Source organism: Urocampus carinirostris, chromosome 7, assembly GCF_059441175.1.
Source record: "Urocampus carinirostris isolate Australia breed hairy pipefish chromosome 7, RoL_Ucar_1.0, whole genome shotgun sequence".
Lineage (NCBI taxonomy): Eukaryota > Metazoa > Chordata > Actinopteri > Syngnathiformes > Syngnathidae > Urocampus > Urocampus carinirostris.
In genome coordinates, this window is record NC_142355.1 from 4,508,420 (window position 1) to 4,527,322 (window position 18,903).

General features: G+C 39.9%; 1 protein-coding gene across 1 annotated transcript; it reads left to right on the plus strand.

Moving 5' to 3' along the window:
- The first annotated feature begins 1,600 nt into the window (after nt 1–1,600).
- ankrd34c (ankyrin repeat domain 34C) lies at nt 1,601–8,200 on the plus strand. Its single transcript, XM_088339570.1, has 2 exons — nt 1,601–1,934; nt 4,658–8,200. Exon 2 carries the CDS (start codon nt 4,687–4,689, stop codon nt 6,253–6,255), a length of 1,569 nt encoding a protein of 522 aa, XP_088195696.1. The 5' UTR covers nt 1,601–1,934; nt 4,658–4,686; the 3' UTR covers nt 6,256–8,200.
- Nucleotides 8,201–18,903: the final 10,703 nt, after the last annotated feature.

The window sequence follows — 18,903 nt, forward strand, 5'->3', positions numbered from 1 at the left end:
TTACTCCTATGGGTACTTAAACGTGCCATTTAGAACTGCCCTTTGCCAGATCGTTGTTTACCCTTGTTGAAAACTTGTTGATACCTGTTTATTCTTGTTTTGCTTGTTGGACTTTGTTGCACTCTGGTGTAACATTCGGAGAGATTCCTGCAAGTTCTGTTTAATCCCGTTAAATGCCTAGTCTGTAGTTTTGCCTGCATTTGAGCCCGCTCTGTCACAAAGCGGGTTGGGAAGCAGGAAGTTGGAACTCACTTGCGTAGACGATCTGTCACTTTAACTGAGAAAGAAAAGTTGTCCAACACACAAACGGACCAAAAACAAAACCATACCAAAACTACGCCCTTAATTGTACTGCAAGCGGTTTCTTTATGATTATTATCCCCTTTTATTCACCTAATAACTGAGATGAGAGTATCTCGCTCAATCTGTACACTGCGTTATATCCACAGAACTGTCTGATGATACCAAGCACTAGTCAAAATAAAGAGCCTTCAAGTGGTCTCCGACCCTTGGTATGAAATGGCCCATACCCATTACATGCTTGCACATACATTAAAAAAAAACTCCATGTCGGTGTGTTTATTCATCGTATAAAGACACACATAGGTTATATAAAACCATACCTGTCAACCTGTACGTATTTGCCGTACAAAGTACGTTTATTATGCATTTTAAGACGTACAAGAAAATCTGTACGGAAAAACGCAAATTTGTCAAATAAGGGTACCATCTGGTATACACCGACTATGACGAAATGGCAAATCAATCAAGTCAAACGAGTTCGCCGCGGTAGCCTCTATCTCCGTATCGTTTGTTTTCGTTGCAAACAAAGCGAGCGGTTTGATGCTACTGTGCGCATGCATTTGCCGCCTCGGATTTCATGTGGTAATTATGGAGTGAAAGGAAGTCCGTCTCTTTTTGAAGAACCGGCTTTTCGGCTCAACTCATTAAAGAGAGCCGGCTCTCTTGCTTTGGTGCATTATATTCCGAATTATGATGTTGTATGAAGAAGTTAAGAAAAAAAGGAAGTATAAAATTAGTAAATGAAAAAAAAAGTTGTGGTTATCCTTTTAATTTAATGCAGAATTAATAATTTGAATAGGAAAATGTATTATTCTACTTAATAATATTTGCATGTATTTTTTCCTTCTACAGTGAACGTCCAAGCGTTATAATAAACCTCACTCATGTCAAGCAACTCAGTATCTCACAACAAAATGTTAATTAACAATATATATGATAAAACGAAACACATGTACAATATAACATGTTAAACTACATAAATAAACACGTTTGGAAAAAAAATGGTGTAAGATTATTTTGTATTTTGTAAGGGAAAATACGACATTTTGTAAGGGCATGGAGCCCTGGAGCTTGACAGGTATGTTATAAAGACACACATAGGTTATATAAAAGGCGAAGGCACAAAGACAGAAAATGGTCTCATTTACAAATGTCTTATTTTCTCTTGAAACTGAAAACAAACCCACACACATCTACATGTCAGCACCGCCTAGGTGAGGATGTGCGGCTCACGCGCAGAGGTTCTCGTCAGACGCGCGTTTATTTTGGGTGCGCTCTGACGTCAAGAGCGCACACGTTTCATTCAACAGGCTGCGAAAGTAAGTTATTTATAACCCTCAGCGTCTCCTGCTTGCGCTCCTTGAGTGCACGACGAGAAGAATCCAAAGCATTCTCATCGTCGGGGACAAGCAAACAAGACGAGCTCAGGTGTACTCATGCGCGATACCAGAACACAGCATAGGCGCTAAGCGCGGATGACGCACAATCGAGTCGGAGGAAATAACATGACAAAATTTGGAGTAAACTTTTTGTTTTGAATCCAAACCATCATCACCCTCGGTTTTTTATCGTGTTTTGTACGAAGAAAGTCTGCTTGTGAGAATGCAGTGCAAGTCTGGCCTTTGACCAAGGTAAGCTTAATTCATTTCTCATATCTGAGCTTGCAAATAAATTCTGGAATTATTATTGCACCTAGAAATAACCTATCTATCCATCCATCTACCTTGGTCCTATCCCTCAAGAGGGGTGACTGACAGCAAGACAAACACATACAATAAAAAAGGGGAAAAAAGCAAAAAAACACAAACAAAAAATAGCAAAAAAAACACAGAAGAAAGAAAGCAATACATAACCACTTGCAAATAAAGTAAAATTAGCTCTATGAATAGATGAAAAAATGGATGGCGTGTGGAGGTTGGGTGGGAAACTTCTATAAACATGATTTGATTTCTTTTGGTTTTGTATGATATATTTCATTTATGTGTTTATTAACTCTTAGGATCAGACATCCTACATTTGGATTACCATTGTTGATGGAACCTTACCCTTCGAATTATTTGTATCATCCCTGTCAAGGTTCTTTCCCTTCTTGTATTTTTGTAATACACTGCCACCTGCTGGTGTTTTTTTAACAAACCAGTTAATTTTTAGGGGGTCACCAATCATGAAGCAGAGAGCTAGAGTACTTGTTTATTATTAGTGCGAAGGACTCATACCTGCCAAACCTGACTTTTTTTCTCGTTGGGAATTCTAATAAAAGTGGAACGCATCGTTTGAGGTGTTCTTAAGTTGAAAGTTAAATATTTTATTTTTGAAGTGCATGTTTACACTGCCCAACTGAGTTCAAAAAGCCATCTATCCATCCATATTATCTGCACCGCTTATCCTCAGTAGGATTGCGGGAGTGCTGGAGCCCATCCCAGCTATCTTCAGGCAGTGGGCAGGGGACACCCTGAACTGGTTGCCAGCCAGTCGCAGGTCAGACAATTTGCTCGCTCATTCACACCTAGAGACATTTTAGACCGGCCAATTAACCTGTTTTTGGAATGTGGGAGGAAACCGGAGTGCCCGGAGGAAACCCACACAAGCACGGGGAGAAAACGCAAACTCCACACAGGAGGTTCGATCTCCTGACCTCAGAACTGTGCCGCACACGCGCTAACCACTGCGCCGCTCTGCTACCCTGTTCAAAAAGCCCTTTTTCGTTATTTCCCATTGAGCATATGTGGTTTTATTTTACTTTTACAAGAGCTGTTCGGAGCGGAACACATGAAGGTCAAGGAAAAGTGGACAGGGGAGCGATGGATAGTGTCGTCATGTCCATCCCTGCAGTTTTTTTTTTTTTGTCAGCGTAGCATTAAAGTGGTGAAAGTAAGAAAAGGATTGCTGCTATTAAAGTCCAAACAACAACCCATACGTCAAGGAAGGGTTTCTTCAAGCGTGTCTAAGAAATGCAAGCACTTGCATGCGCATCATGAACGAGGTGACTATGGATATAATCATGACTCTAAGCCTGGAGATGTGCAGCAGTGAAAGAGAGATAGAGAGAGAGAGAGTTTCAAATTCCGTACAGCTCCTTTAAAGAAGTATAAGTTTGTTTTCTGTACAACAGAAAAAGTGTTGAAAATGAATTCACTTCTCTCATCGCGGGGATGTCGAGGATCCTTGTTTAGCTCCATTTTATGTCAAATAGTCTTACCAGGACTGCAAAATGAGGGGCTTTTCACACTTATTGTTATTTCGATGATTTTATTTCAAATTTGTACTCATAACTTCATTTCTCATGACACGATACGGTTTCGCAAGATGCACATCTACTATTTGTATTTCGCTTCCATTCGTAACTTTATACAGTGGAACCTCGGTTCTCGTCCATAATCCGTTCCAGAACCCTGTTCGAAAACCGATTTGTTCGATCACCGAAATCATTTTTCCCATCAAAAATAATGTAAATCGTTTTAATCCGTGCCAACACCCTGAATGTTTACCTTGAATGTTTAACGTAAACATAAAGCTAACCCAGGCTGATCGCACGTTCGCGTTATCGTAATCTTCAGTACAAAAGATTACGCTAACATGAAGGTGTAAAAATAAAAAAAGTCAGGTCGTTTACAAGTCATTTAGCACCCGGGTCTCCACAACAAGTGGTGGGTGGTTCAATGGAAAGGGGGCTGTGTGAATTTTGGGATCCGTTTCTACACCCTGAATGTTTAACGTAAACATGAAGCTAACCCAGGCTAATCGTACGTTGGCGTTATCCTAATCCTCTGTACGAAAGATTACGCTAACATGAACGTGTAAAAATTAAAAAAAGGATAAAGAAAAGAATTATGCATAGGACCTCTTACCTTTGTGGTGGTCAGCAGAAGGTGCAGGTGGACAGTGGGGTATTCCCTAGCAAGATCACACTCGCACACCTCCTTCATATTTTGCTATTATTTCTTTCTTAAATGCAATAGTTGTACGCACTACTTTTCTTTTATCACCTGTAGCAACTTTTCTGCTTGCACTGACTTTCTTTGGAGGCATAATAAGGGGCTAAAACACCCGTATGCCGCTCAGCATCGCACCCTAGCGTACACACTCACGCATTACCAGCGTTCGATTTTTTGACCGAACAGCGAAGCAAGAATTTCTCGAAATTTTTGGTCGGGCTCACGATTTGTTCGAACTGAGAGGCGTTCGAAAACCGAGGTTCCACTGGACCATGATATCCAAATCCTGACAAATATATGCAAGTAAATGACTGAATTATGAAGTTAATAGGATAATTCTAAAATCATGTTACACTACCTTGTTGGTGACCCATTTTTTAAACTGTATTTTTATCTATTTATTTCCTATCTTGCAATAGCTAAAGAGTCCTCACTGAGAAAAGTTGAGATGGCTAACATCCTGGAGTTGCGGACTGACGGAAACTCTCTCCTGAAAGCGGTGTGGCTTCGACGCTTGAGGCTCACGAGACTCCTCCTGGAGGGCGGCGCCTACATCAATGAGAGTAACGAGCGTGGCGAGACCCCCTTGATGGTTGCCTGCATGTCCACACACAGCGACCAGCAGAGCGTCAGTAAATCCAAGATGGTAAAATATTTGCTGGACAACAATGCCGACCCCAACATCCAAGACAAAGGGGGCCGCACGGCGCTGATGCACGCCTGTATCCATGAGGCAGGGCACGAGGTGGTGGACCACTTGTTGAGCAACGGGGCAGATCCCAGCCTGGAGGACAGGGCCGGGGCCTCGGCGCTGGTTTACGCCATCAACGCAGACGAAAAGCAAACGCTGAAACTTCTACTGGATGCTTGTAAAGCCAAAGGCAAAGAGGTTATCATAATCACCACCGATAAATCGCCCTCAGGCACCAAAACCACCAAACAGTATCTAAACGTTCCTCCGTCTCCAGATATGGTTGAAAAGTCTCCGCCGGCATTCTGCACCTCCCCTTCTGATATCGACATCAAAGCATCAATGACGGATGAAATAAAGCAGCAAAACACGGTCTTCAATTTCCAGACGAAGCTGAAAACGTCCTCGTCGGCTAACAAACTGGCCAATGGGCCCACATCTCCGACGCGGCGGTCCTTGAGCCACAGGCGGGCGCGTTTGCCTCAGCTAAAGCGTCTACAGTCAGAACCATGGGGGCTGATTGCGCCCTCTGTGTTGGCCGAACGTGCGGGCAGCCATGAGGAAGGCAACAAGGCCAATTCGGATGATGAGGTGGTGTCGGGCATCAATGGCCTGACTCTTAACAAAAGGGCGGCCTTGTACCGGCAGAACAGCGTGGACGGCAAAGATAGTACTTTTCCGCTGGTAGGCGAGCAAAACTGTAAAATGACAACCTCGGTGTCGGTGCCCCCGACCTCCAAAGTGGCCTACGAAAGATCGCTGTGCACCCACCAGCCTCTGGCACGGCGCAGCACTGCGCCCGCCGAACAGGAAGGCGTCACCCACCCCAATCTCAGAGACAGCATGCACAAGAGGCGGCTTGCGTACGAGCACTACGATTCGGACTCCCAGCTCCACTCCGACTCGCCAAAAGTGCCGCTGGAGCGAAGGAAACTGAACACCTCCCCTCTGGCCTTGTTGACCAGCTCCAGGGAGTCTCTGGACAGCAACACCAGCATGTCCTCGCCCGGCGCAGGACGCCGGCGTCCACTGGGGCTCTTGGAGAGGCGAGGCTCTGGTACCCTGCTCCTGGATCACATCTCCCACACCAGGCCAGGCTACTTGCCCCCTCTTAACGTCAACCCCAACCCTCCCATTCCCGACATTGGCGCCAGTAGCAAGCCGTCCTCACCTCTGGCCAGCGGGATTCGATCCTTGGCGCCAGTAGCACCAAATACACCAAAGAGAGGCGGGTTGTTGTCTAAGAAGAAACTTGTGAGAAGACATTCTATGCAAGTGGAGCAGATGAAGCAGCTGTCTGATTTTGAGGAGCTGGCTCATCAGTGACCTGGGTTTTTTTTCCTGCAGCATTTTGAGTTTGAACTGACTCTAGTGTCAGCGAATACATCCATAAAGTCAGCTGTGTACTCGTAGGAGGGTCGATGTTAAATACCAAACTGTAAAATCACATCAGAACCCAGCAATATCAATAGATGTACTCCTTTTGCCACCGATCACCTTGAGGGTTGTCTTCTGACACCATACAGCTTTAAATGTATTACCATTTTGAATGTAAATGAAAACAAAATCCTAAAACATTTACCCTACATGGTGAGGTAACATGCAGGGTGCCTTCTCAATCTCTTTGTAGCCAACAGGCCACTTTGTGCATATGTAATTAGCACTAACAACGGGTGTGCTTGGGATCAGATGTAGCGTTGGGTAAAGAATTTGACTGTAGCGTAAGGTGCAAAGTGCCTTCAGAATGAAGATCAGGTTGGAAACTTGGCTGCACATTCCATGTATTAAAAACAATTCAAAATGACTATGAATTCATCCCAAATGTGATTCATTTCGTATACATGTCTTCATTTTTAAATATTATTTTTAAAAATATTATATGAATTGATGCTATATTTGTGTCAATTTTAGCCGAACTTCGTACTTTTTGAATAAAATCTTCAGTTTTTGCAGCACGATACTTTTGGCCTTACAGAGGGTGAAAATATGCCCTTTTAAAAAGGGAAAAAAAAAGAACAGTTATCAGTTTGGGCTTTATGTAGTGTTAGGGGAAAAACTATATTTCAAATGTAGCGTTTACCAAATTGTTCGGATTAGTTATCTGACACGAACTTCATTCTCCTAACAATGCATGTTCTTTTTCTTAATTTTAGGGAAACATATTGACAAGAGACAGGCTTTTCCACACAGGGGCAGATTTATTTTTTTAAATTATCTATTAGGTGAATTGGGGCGGGTCCGGTGCCAGCTTCACCTCCTCCTCTGGCAGACTCTCACGTGGCCTCCACCTAGTCGCCACCTCCTCGCCAAAAGACGCCGCCATGTCTGAAGGACTCACAACAAGAAAGCTTATCAGAACACTTGTCTCCTTTTCCCGCGTCACCCCTTGTCCTCGTTCTTGTTTTTCTGTAAACATAATTCTTGTCCGGGCCACACTGACCCCAAGCCTTCCCTGTGAAAAATCCCTACTGCATTCAGCAAAATTGAATTTGTATTATATTAAATCCATTATAGTCAATTAAATAAAAGAAAAAGTCCTTAAGTAGGTAAGGGAGAAAATTGATCAAATTTTAGCGCAGAGTTAAGTGTATTTAAATTTCCCGGATATTGTTTTGTTTTTTAAAGTTGGGGTGCGGCATTTGAAAACTTCAGGCTGCAACTATGACTTTAAGCCAGGAGATGGCGGCAGAGTAACAAATGATTTGCATGCAAGTACAGGGCGTTTCTTAGATGCAGTCGAATAAACTCGATCCGGGGATTGATTTTGCCACGAACAGGCCTGATAAATTAAGATAAAAGCAAACAGGAGCAATGGAAGATGAGGCTTTCGGACTCTTAAAACTCAGTTAGCCATTCTTAACACATATTTAATAGAGACAAACAGAGAAAATATGAAACTTCAATTTTTTTAAGGACATCTCAAACGACACACCCCGTCTTTAATAAAGCCAGTTTGATGAGAATTTTTAGATGGAATATCGTTTAGGCAATAATGTTTAAAATGGGAATAGCAGGAGAGAATCTCTATTTTCAGTTAAAGACCCTTTAAAATGTAAAAAGCAATGGCCCCTCGTTCACTATCGGTCATTTTCTTATGTTTTTCTTTTGTTTTGACGTTTCCACACAGGAAGGCAGCCGGAAGCTACCTGAACTGCATCCCGCATGTGATTGTTTAGTGACATCTAGTGGGCAAAAAGAGATATTGAAATTAAATCTCAGGACTTTTTCTGCTCGAAGAAAAGATTACAAAAAATATTTGTAAACTAATAATAATCAGGGTTGGGTAGGGTTACTTTAACTGGATTACTTTCAATTACTTTTGGATTACTCCAATACCAAAAATGCTAATAAAAGACAAAAGAAACTAAATATGAATCAAATGATGACTCACAACACGTGGTTAGCTTTCTCTCCTGGCTTTGATCTCTTTGATCTCCGGCAAAACTAACATAAAATGCGACAGAAACAAAATGGAAATAAATCCAAACAGCTTGCCAGCATCATTTTTGCCGTTCCATGTATTCCGTTACTCCCCAAGCCTGCACAAAATGTAGTCATTTTATTCATATTTAGTTTCTTTTGTCTTTTATTAGCATATTTGGTATTGGAGTAATCCAAAAGTAATTGAAAGTAATCCAGTTAAAGTAACCCTTCCCAACCCTGATAATAATTATGATTAATATATGCATATTTCAGATTCAGATTCAGATTCAGATTTACTTTATTGTCATTCGTGTACACGTGTATACAGAACGAAATGTCGATACATCTGACCCGCACAGTTTCTTTGAACGTCAGCCGGGATAGATAAGATTAACCATGTCTTCGTCAGAATTTTAGCGCAGCAGTTCGTCATCTCGCGGTTCGATGCCTCTTCCAGTTGTTAAATGGTCCAGTTTATTGTCCAGAGAGCGAATGTTAGAGGGGTTAGCCTTTAGCCTAGCTGTTAGCCCGGCCCGCTTCGTCGAGGGGTTAGCCTTTAGCCTAGCTGTTAGCCCGGCCCGCTTCTTCGTCGCGCCGCTGTCTTGCCACTCTGCTTCGCTGCTTTGTAGGCCGCTGGTCTTGTAGGTCTTGTTGACATAGCAGTCCGTGGCTAATAAACACTCCCGAGTGGTCGTAGCACCGAGCGCTTGATGTCCTCGTTCGGCGGTAACGCCGCCGTCTTGCCACTCTGCTTCGCTGCCTTGTAGGCTGCTGGGTCTTGTCGACATAGCAGTCCGTGGCTAATACACATCAAGCGCTTGATGTCTGGATGATCGCATATCCAGCAAAAAAACTGCGATCGTAACTTAATCTGCAGTTCGAGCCGACTTTGTGCGCCATCAAAACTGAGTCGAAGACTGGATCTTATGGCCGACGCGTAAAAAAAACGTTGCAAGTCGATGCGGCCGCAGCCATCAGGGCGCCGCCATCTTTAATACAAATGCACAAATAAAACCTGAGAAGTGTTCCTTGAGTAAAAATAACAAGCACTACTACTACTACTACTAAAACCAAAACTAATAATGAAATAAGCAGAGCATACTCCATGAGAAGCTTAATACAGTTTCAAAATCCATCCATTATTTGCACCGCTTATCCTCAGTAGGGTCACAGGGGTGCTGGAGCCCATCCCAACCATCTTTGGCAGAGGGACATCCTGAACAGGTTGGCAGCCAGTCGCAGGGCACACAGAGACATACAATTCACTCACTCATTCAAACCTAGGGACTAGAAAAACTCAAGGAGCAAGTAGATTCAAAGTAATGGGTATCGCCGAAGCGAATAGATAGTTACCGTATTTTCCGCACTATAAGGCGCATCGGTTATAGGGCGCAACCCCCAAAAATAGTTTTTGGTCCAATATTTTCCATACATAAGGCGCACCGGATTATAAGGCGCTACAATGGGAAAGTCGACAAAATAGTCAGATAGTTCAGTCCAACTTATTACCCCCTTAACATTCCGAAAGCTTGCAAAGAAGCAAATACGTGTCGTAGACACGTGCGGATGCGGTGTCCGTACGATGTCACTTAAATGCGTCATTTCAAATATCATTCGGAAGGTTGAAGTCTTGGGATTCAAGAAATGCCAAACATTTCTTAGTTTCCATTTTATTTTTTGCTGGCAACTGTGTGGACAGCAAAGTAAGAGTTTTATTATGTAGGGAAATGGGTTCTTTACTGTGCATATGACAATAAACACTTTGAATTTAATTTAGTTTAAAAATAGACTCATCCGAGAAACATCAAGATCGTTCTAAAACAAGATACCGGGAAAATATAAAGTCGCATAGCTCCCCTAAGTTCTCTTGCAGCCATCACGTTCAATAATGATACGTAACTGTGGTCTTCTTACAACCGTGAGTGTAGTAAATCCAGGAGAGTAAAATATTTACAAATACAGAATAGTAAAAAATGTTTTCTCTATGCCGTAGTGCAACCCAACGTGTGATTCACATTCATCTTTTTCGGCCAATTGCAGGCTTTGTTTCGCCTCTTTAGCCTATGCGAGCCTGTAAATGATAAAAAGGATCCGCCCCCTTTACCTCCGAATAACTTTAGCCAATAGTGACTGATTCAAATGATGATTGACACATTGTTTAGGAAATGAAACGCCGGTATATAAATCCCAGCATACACCGCGGACGACTTCGCCTTCGGGGGAAAATCGAGTCGGCGGAAGCTTGCCTTAGTTGCAAGACTTTGCGACTTAATATTGATCCATATATAAGGCACACTGTATTATAAGGCGCACGGTCAGCTTTTGAAAAAAATAAAGGCTTGTAGGTGCGCCTTATAATGCAGAAAATACGGTAGATAGAAACCACGAGTGCTCCATGGATCATTATGGGATCTGAGAACACACGGAGGAGGTGTCGGGAGAGGAAGGAAAAACTACTTCTGCGGTTACGTAACATCTCCCACAACTACAAGCTGAGTTAAGTCTATCTCACCGACACCAAATCCATTAGCCATGAAACGAATTACTAGCTACACCTCATGGAAACGACTGTTTTATATCAATCTTCACAGAGACCTGGCTCAACCCTATGCTAGCAGACGGCTATCTACATCGTATGCTGCATTGAAAGGAGAAACCCTCCAATTTCGTTGTTATATCGTATAACATGACAATAAAGACCATTTATTCATTCATACTGTTATATGATGAGCGAAGGCCAGAACAAGATCTTTACTTGCAATCCGCCCTATGGTAAATTTGGACAAGTTCCATGAACCCTAGGCGATCGATCGATAGATAGATGTCTAGATAGATAGATAGATAGATAGATGTCTAGATCGATCGATCGATAGATAGATAGATGTCTAGATAGATAGATGTCTAGATAGCTAGATATCTAGATGTCTAGATGTCTAGATGTCTAGATAGATAGATAGATAGATAGATAGATAGATAGATAGATAGATAGATAGATAGATAGATAGATAGATAGATAGATAGATAGATAGATAGATAGATAGATAGATAGATAGATAGATAGATAGATAGATGTTTAGATAGATAGATAGATAGATAGATAGATAGATAGATAGATAGATAGATAGATAGATAGATAGATAGATAGATAGATAGATAGATAGATAGATAGATAGATAGATAGATAGATGTCTAGATAGATAGATAGATAGATAGATAGATAGATAGATAGATAGATAGATAGATAGATAGATAGATAGATAGATAGATAGAAAGAAATATATAGATAGATAGAGATAGATAGATAGATAGATAGATAGATAGATAGAGATAGATATAGATAGATAGATAGATAGATAGATAGATAGATAGATAGATAGATAGATAGATAGATAGAGATAGATATAGATAGATAGATAGATAGATAGATAGATAGATAGATAGATAGATAGATAGATAGATAGATAGATAGATAGATAGATAGATAGATCGATCGATCGATCGATCGATAGATAGATAGATAGATGTCTAGATAGATAGATGTCTAGATAGCTAGATATCTAGATGTCTAGATGTCTAGATGTCTAGATGTCTAGATGTCTAGATAGATAGATAGATAGATAGATAGATAGATAGATAGATAGATAGATAGATAGATAGATAGATAGATAGATAGATAGATAGATAGATAGATAGATAGATAGATAGATAGATAGATAGATAGATAGATAGATGTTTAGATAGATAGATAGATAGATAGATAGATAGATAGATAGATAGATAGATAGATAGATAGATAGATAGATAGATAGATAGATAGATAGATAGAAAGAAATATATAGATAGATAGAGATAGATAGATAGATAGATAGATAGATAGAGATAGATATAGATAGATAGATAGATAGATAGATAGATAGATAGATAGATAGATAGATAGATAGAGATAGATATAGATAGATAGATAGATAGATAGATAGATAGATAGATAGATAGATAGATAGATAGATAGATAGATAGATAGATAGATAGATAGATAGATAGATTGATCGATAGATAGATAGATAGATACTTTATTCATCCCTGTAGGGAAATTCACGCTTCCAGCATTATCCTTGTGTTGAAAATAAAACAATAATAAAGTAAAAGGAATATAATACATAAATACCCAATGTAACGTGTTGATATGGAGTATTTAAATAGTGCTATATAAAATACACACTGTAATAAAAATAGGGTAATATGCAATGTGGGGGTGGGGTTTAATGTGGGCTTTTACTCCCCCGGGCGGAGTTAAAGAGCCTCGTGGCATGAGGAAGAAATGATCTCCTCAGTCTGTTCGTGGAACAAGACTGTGACAGCAGTCTGTCGCTGAAGCTGCTCTTCTGTTTGGAGATGATGATGTGTAGTGGATGTGATGAATTGTCCATGATTGACCGCAGCTTTTTCAGTGCCCGTCTCTCAGCTACTGTTGTCAGGCTGTCCAGCTCTGTGCCCACAACAGAGCTCGCTTTGTTTATTAAGACGAGAGGCATCCTTCTTCTTGGCGCTGCCTCCCCAACACGCTGCTGCATAGAAGAGGGCGCTTGCCACAACAGTCTCATAGAACATTTGTAGGAGCTGTTGAAGGACGCCAGCCTTCTGAGGAAGTAAAGTCGGCTTTGACCTTTCCTGCATAGAGCTTCTGTGTTGGCAGTCCAGTCCAGTTTATTGTCCCGCTGCACACCCAGGTATTTGTAGGTCTGGACAAATTCTACACATTCTCCTTTGATACTTACAGGAACCGGGTGAGTTCTAGTTCTCCTGAAGTCCACCAGTATATGGATTTTCTTAACGTTGGGCTTGAGTTTGTAAAAAAACAAAATAATAATCTTACACTGATGATAGTTTTAGTATGATGTCACACACATACCTGTGAAGACAGTATGCAGGATAGTGCGCCATTCATCAGCTGAAATGAGTCCCAGAAAACACCTTATTTAAACCCTTGTCCCTACACCACACACTTTTCTCTAGTGTGTTTGTACATTAGCGAAAATTTGTTGTCGTAACTTAGTCCGGACCATTGGATGACAGCTAAACTTCAAATTTCTTTTATCGCCATATTTAAAATGTCAATCAAAATAATGACCAGGTAAATTTACCAGGTTACACCCAACAGGTACATCTGGTTGCCCGGATGTTGTTATGTGATAGGAACAGGGTTGGGAAGGTTTACTTTAACTTGATTGCTTTCAATTACTTTTGGATTACTCCAATACCAAATATGCTAATAAAAGACAAAAGAAACTAAATATGAATAAAATTACTAAATTAAGTGCAGGCTTGGGTGTAACGGAATACATGGAACGGCAAAAATGATGTTGACAAGCTGTTTCGATTGATTTTCATTTTGTTTCTGTCGCATTTTATGTTCGTTTTGAGATCAAAGCCAGGAGAGAAAGCTTACCACGTGTTGTGAGTCATAATTGTATTCATATTTAGTTTATTTTGTCTTTTATTAGCATATTTGGTCTAGGAGTAATCGAAAAGTAATTGAAAGTAATCAAGTTAAAGTAACCCAACCCTGGATAGGAACTATCAATAGTGGGGTTCGATGAAAGCGCATATGAAACTGGTGGGGTTCAGTACCCCTAACAAGGTTAAGAACCATTAAATCCAGACCTGTGACATTGTGGTCTGTGAGTCTGTTTCTTGGGTGGCCAGTACTTTTGACTACTAGCACTAGTTGGGCCTAAAAGTTTCAGAGTCAACCCATCTGGAAAGAGAATGCAAAATTTGTATACCTGTCAACCTGTACGTTTTTGCCGTACAAAGTACGTTTATGATGCGTTTTAAGACATGTACGACGTACAAGGAAATTTGTACGGAAAAACGCAAATTTGTCAATGATGGGTACCATCCGGTATACACCGACTATCACGAAACGGCAAATCAATCAAGTCAAATGAGTTTGAGTTGTGTAGTGAAAGGAAGTCCGTCTCTTTTTAGAGAACCGGATTTTTCGGCTCAACTCTTAAGCAGCTCACTTGCTTTGATGCATTATATTACGAATCATTATTGTTGTATAAAGAAGTGAAGAAAAAAAGGAAGTATAAAAGGAGAAAATGAAAAAAGACAGGTTTGTGGTGATCCTTTTAATCACTATCTTGCTAACAATAATTTAATACAGAAAATGGAATTAATAATTTGAATAAGAATATTATTCTACTTAATTATATTTGCATGTATGTTTTCCTTCTACAGTGAACGTCCAAGCGACTTCATTTTTGAACTTTTTTTATAATAAGCCTCATTCATGTCGAGCAACTCAGGATCTCACAACAAAATGTTCATTAACAATATATATGGTATAACGAAACACATGTACAATATAAAATGTTAAACTACATAAATAAACAAGTTTGAAAAAAAATATGGTGTAAGATTATTTTGTAGTTTGTAAGGGAAAATACAACATTTTGTAAGTGCATGGAGCCCTGGAGCTTGCCAGGTATGAATTTGCAATTTATGTAATTTGTGTAATTTATGCTAAACTGTCAAATCCAGTATAGCAGTTCAAATGTTCTGGGTGTGGTAGACAATGTGGAAGAAGTAATAAGTAATGGCACCAGAAAGAAGACTGCTGGGAAGTACTAATGACAAGAAACCAAATGTTTTAAAATTGAAAAATCATTTGACGTTGTACCTCCGCTCTTTGAACACTAGAGGACAGTTTGTCCACAGTATATGTCCATGTTTTTTTAAAGTAGTGAATCGGATCTCCATAACAACCACCTATCCTCAGATGTGGTACATTTCATTTAAGGAATTATTCTACTGAGCCCATGACCCCTGGCTGCCAATTTAAAATAATCTTTTTTTTTTTTTTTTGCTTTACTGTTTTGGCAGGCTCATCTAAGAAGAAACCATTAAATGTCTTCAGTGATATACTTTAATACAGATCATCTGTAGTAAGTAATTATGTCCGCTTAGTGGCGCTACTATCACTAGGCATTAAGTGTTACTTCCCCTCTGTGCTTTAGCTACAAAAAAACGACTAGTAGATGATAATACATAAATATTATTTAGGTCATTTCATAAAAAGATAACCTAAAGGGGACATGCGACTCTTGTGTCAGAATAATGACTGGAATTTCTCATAAAATTGGGAAGTTGCCTTTAATGACAACACGGTGACTATACTCAGTAGCCTAGATGGTAAGGCGCCCGCTTTGAGACTGGGAGGTCGGTGGTTCGCGCCCCGGCCGAGTCATTCCTAAGACTTAAAAAGTGGTCGGCGGCGCCCTCTGTTGGCTGCGGCTGCATCGGCTCGCTACAACGGGTCAGGTGCAATCGACATTTCGTTCTGTATACATTGTTACACAGAATGACAATACAAGGAAATTATTATTATATATTATTATTATACTACTGCTGGCAAAAAACGTTGAACATTCGACTTCAGACTGTTTACTAACAAAAATGATTTTATTGGTAATAGATTCAACTATATGTTGATATGTTAACAGAAAACACTTTTTAATTCAAAGGAAAATGACATAAAGATTCTGACATGGATCACAACATATTTACCTATGTACAGTATCAGAAATTTGAAATCAAATTTGCATTAGTTTTCTCAAAAATTGCTAGACTTTACAACTCTTATAACTCGTATAAAGTACTACACACATTTTAAGTCGGCTACTTAAAACATCAAATTCCTCCTAAGCAAAGCACTGGTGACTGTCTTTGTTGATGACAATGTCATTTTTTTACATACATGAGAAAATTATTTTCTGTGTACATAAGCATAAGGACAGTACGCTTCTTAACCGAGTTTAAAACACATTTTAAAGAAGAGAAGCTCGGCTCACATGCAACCAGAGTACAGGAAAGGTCAACAGGAATTTATATGCCAGCCCAATGACATGGTAGGCATCTGTGGGGAGGTTATAGAGAGAGGACCGGCTTTTTTTGTCTTTTTCATTTCTTTTTTCTTTGCTTTTCTTCTTCTTCTGTTTCGCTTTTTCCAATTTTTTTTTCGAGCATTTTTCCTCTTTTTCCTTTTTTTCCTGCCTTTACCTTCAACTTCTCATTTCCATTGTATTCTTTTGATTCTTCCTTTTTTCTTCCTCTTTTTTCCATTGTTTTTTTTAATTGTTATTTATTTTTTGCTCTATTGTCCCCCAAAAGTAATTTGGTCCATAATGCAAAATATTAGATTTTAATGTATGGATAAAAGCAACAAAAACAATCTGAAGAGTCTTTTGGGAGCCAAGAGAGCCGGCTCATTTTAGTGAGCCAACCCGAAAAAGCCGCTTCTCGAGGAAAAGACAGAATTCTCATCACTACGAGCTTATTTGAGTGAGAGAAGTTACCTGGTAACGGCAGTTAACTGAAAAATTCTGCATAAACTCATACCTATCAACCTGTACGGTTTAGCCGTACAAAGTACGTTTTTTCTGCATTTTAAGACGAGTACGGCGTAAAAGAAAATCTGTACGGAAAAACGCAAATTTGTCAATTATGGATACCATCCGGTATACACCGACTATCGCGAAACGGCAAATCAATCGAGTCAAAGGAGTTCGCCGCGGTAGCCTCTATCTCAGTATCGTTTTTTTCGTTGCAAACGAAGCGAGCGGTTTGATGCTACTGTGCGCATGCGTCTGCCGCCTGGGGATTTCCCATCATGCATCATTCCGAAAAAAAAAAAAAATATGGTGTACGATTATTTTGTATTTTGTACGGGAAAATTTGACAGTTTGTACGGGCATGGAGCTGTGGAGGTTGACAGGTTCGTAGACTAACACAACACATCCCCGGGGCCACACAGATGACAGGCACAAGGTGCAAGATGAGTGAAATGAATGATAAAAGTCCTTCTTTTAACGCGGTTCGGTATCTTTTCCTAGCCTTTTTGGCTCAACCGGGGCGGCAGTAGCTCAGGAGGTAGAGCGCTCGTCTTGGGATCAAGGAATCCCAGTTCGAATCCCGGCTTGTCCGTGTTACATGTCGAAGTGTTCTTGGGTAAGACACTGAACCCCTAATACCCCCAATAAGCAGGTTAGCGCCTTACATGGCTGCAAGGCCGCTATTGGGAAATGTGAAGCACGCTGTAAAGCGCTTTGGGAAGTCATTGACTTGAAAACCGCTATATAAATGCAGATCATTTCATTTATTTTCTCAACCTAGCACCTTTCCTCCATCGTACCAGACCTATACCATTCGCACTGCTCTGTGTTCATTTTGCTGCTACAGAAAAAAAGAGTGGATGCCGCATCAACATCAACTCAAAATTTGGGAGTAATGTTGTTCAAATCACATTTTTACTCTTTTTCATCTCGATTGAACAGCCATAAAACACATCATGTATTTGTAAAAAAGTTCGTATAGTATAAAGTGACTCAAAATACCTCAAAAATATTAAAAATGTTTCTATGACGTCTAATAATTTGAATGTAGATTTGTTTTGCCAGCATTTATTCAAATTGCGTTGAATAATATTATTTATTAATCTACCTCCGTATCTATCTATGAGCAGTGTTCTCGTTTACCCGCGTCCCTGCGTCCTGGACGCATTATTTTTGCTGGGGACGCATCGTGTCAAATCAACGTGTGTCCCCGGGACGCAACTTTTTTGACACGAAATTGTCACTATCATTTTTTAACAAAGATTTACCGCACTCCAAAATTTTCGTGAGGCAGATCCGCCATTGTTGTTTTGGTCTCGCGGTTCGAGTTTTCGTCTGCACGCCGATCTCCAGTTCGAGTTGTGTAGTGAAAGTCCCTTTCTTTTTAGAGAACCGGCTTTTTCGGCTCAACTCATTCAAAAGAGAGCCGGCTCTCCAACGGCTCACTTGCTTTGATGCATTATAAAACGAATGATTATGTTGTATAAAGAAGTTAAGAAAAAAAGGAAGTATAAAAGGAGAAAATGAAAAAAGACAGGTTTGTGGTGATCCCTTTTTATCAGTATATTAACAACAATAATTTAATGCAAAATATGAACGAATAATTTAAATAAGAAAATGTATTATTCTACTTAATTATATATGCATGTATTTTTGCCTTCTACGGTGAACGTCCAAGCGACTTCATTTTTGAACTTTTTTTATAATAAACCTCATTCATGTCGAGCAACTCAGTGTCTCATAAAAAAATGTTCATTAATAATATATATGTGATATAAGGAAACACATGTACAATATAACATGTTAAAATACATAAATAAACATGTTGGAGAAAAAAAAAGATTTTTTTGTATTTTAGATAGATAGATAGATAGATAGATAGATAGATAGATAGATACTTTATTCATCCCCTAAGGGAAATTCACATTTCCAGCAGCATCCCTGAGCTGAGAACAATACAGTAATAAAGCCAAAAGAATACAATATACAAATACCCAGTGTGACGTGCAAATGCCCACTTTAGCATGTTATTAGAGTAACTAAATAGTGCTACACAGAACACATAATGCAGTAAGATTCATGTTATATAGAGTAACTAAGTAGTGCTACACAGAACACATAATGCAGTATGATTCGGTAATATCCAATGTAGGTG

Coding starts and splice junctions, on each gene's coding strand:
- ankrd34c (XM_088339570.1), top strand. CDS start 4,687: ATGGCTAACATCCTGGAGTTGCGGACTGACGGAAACTCTCTCCTGAAA.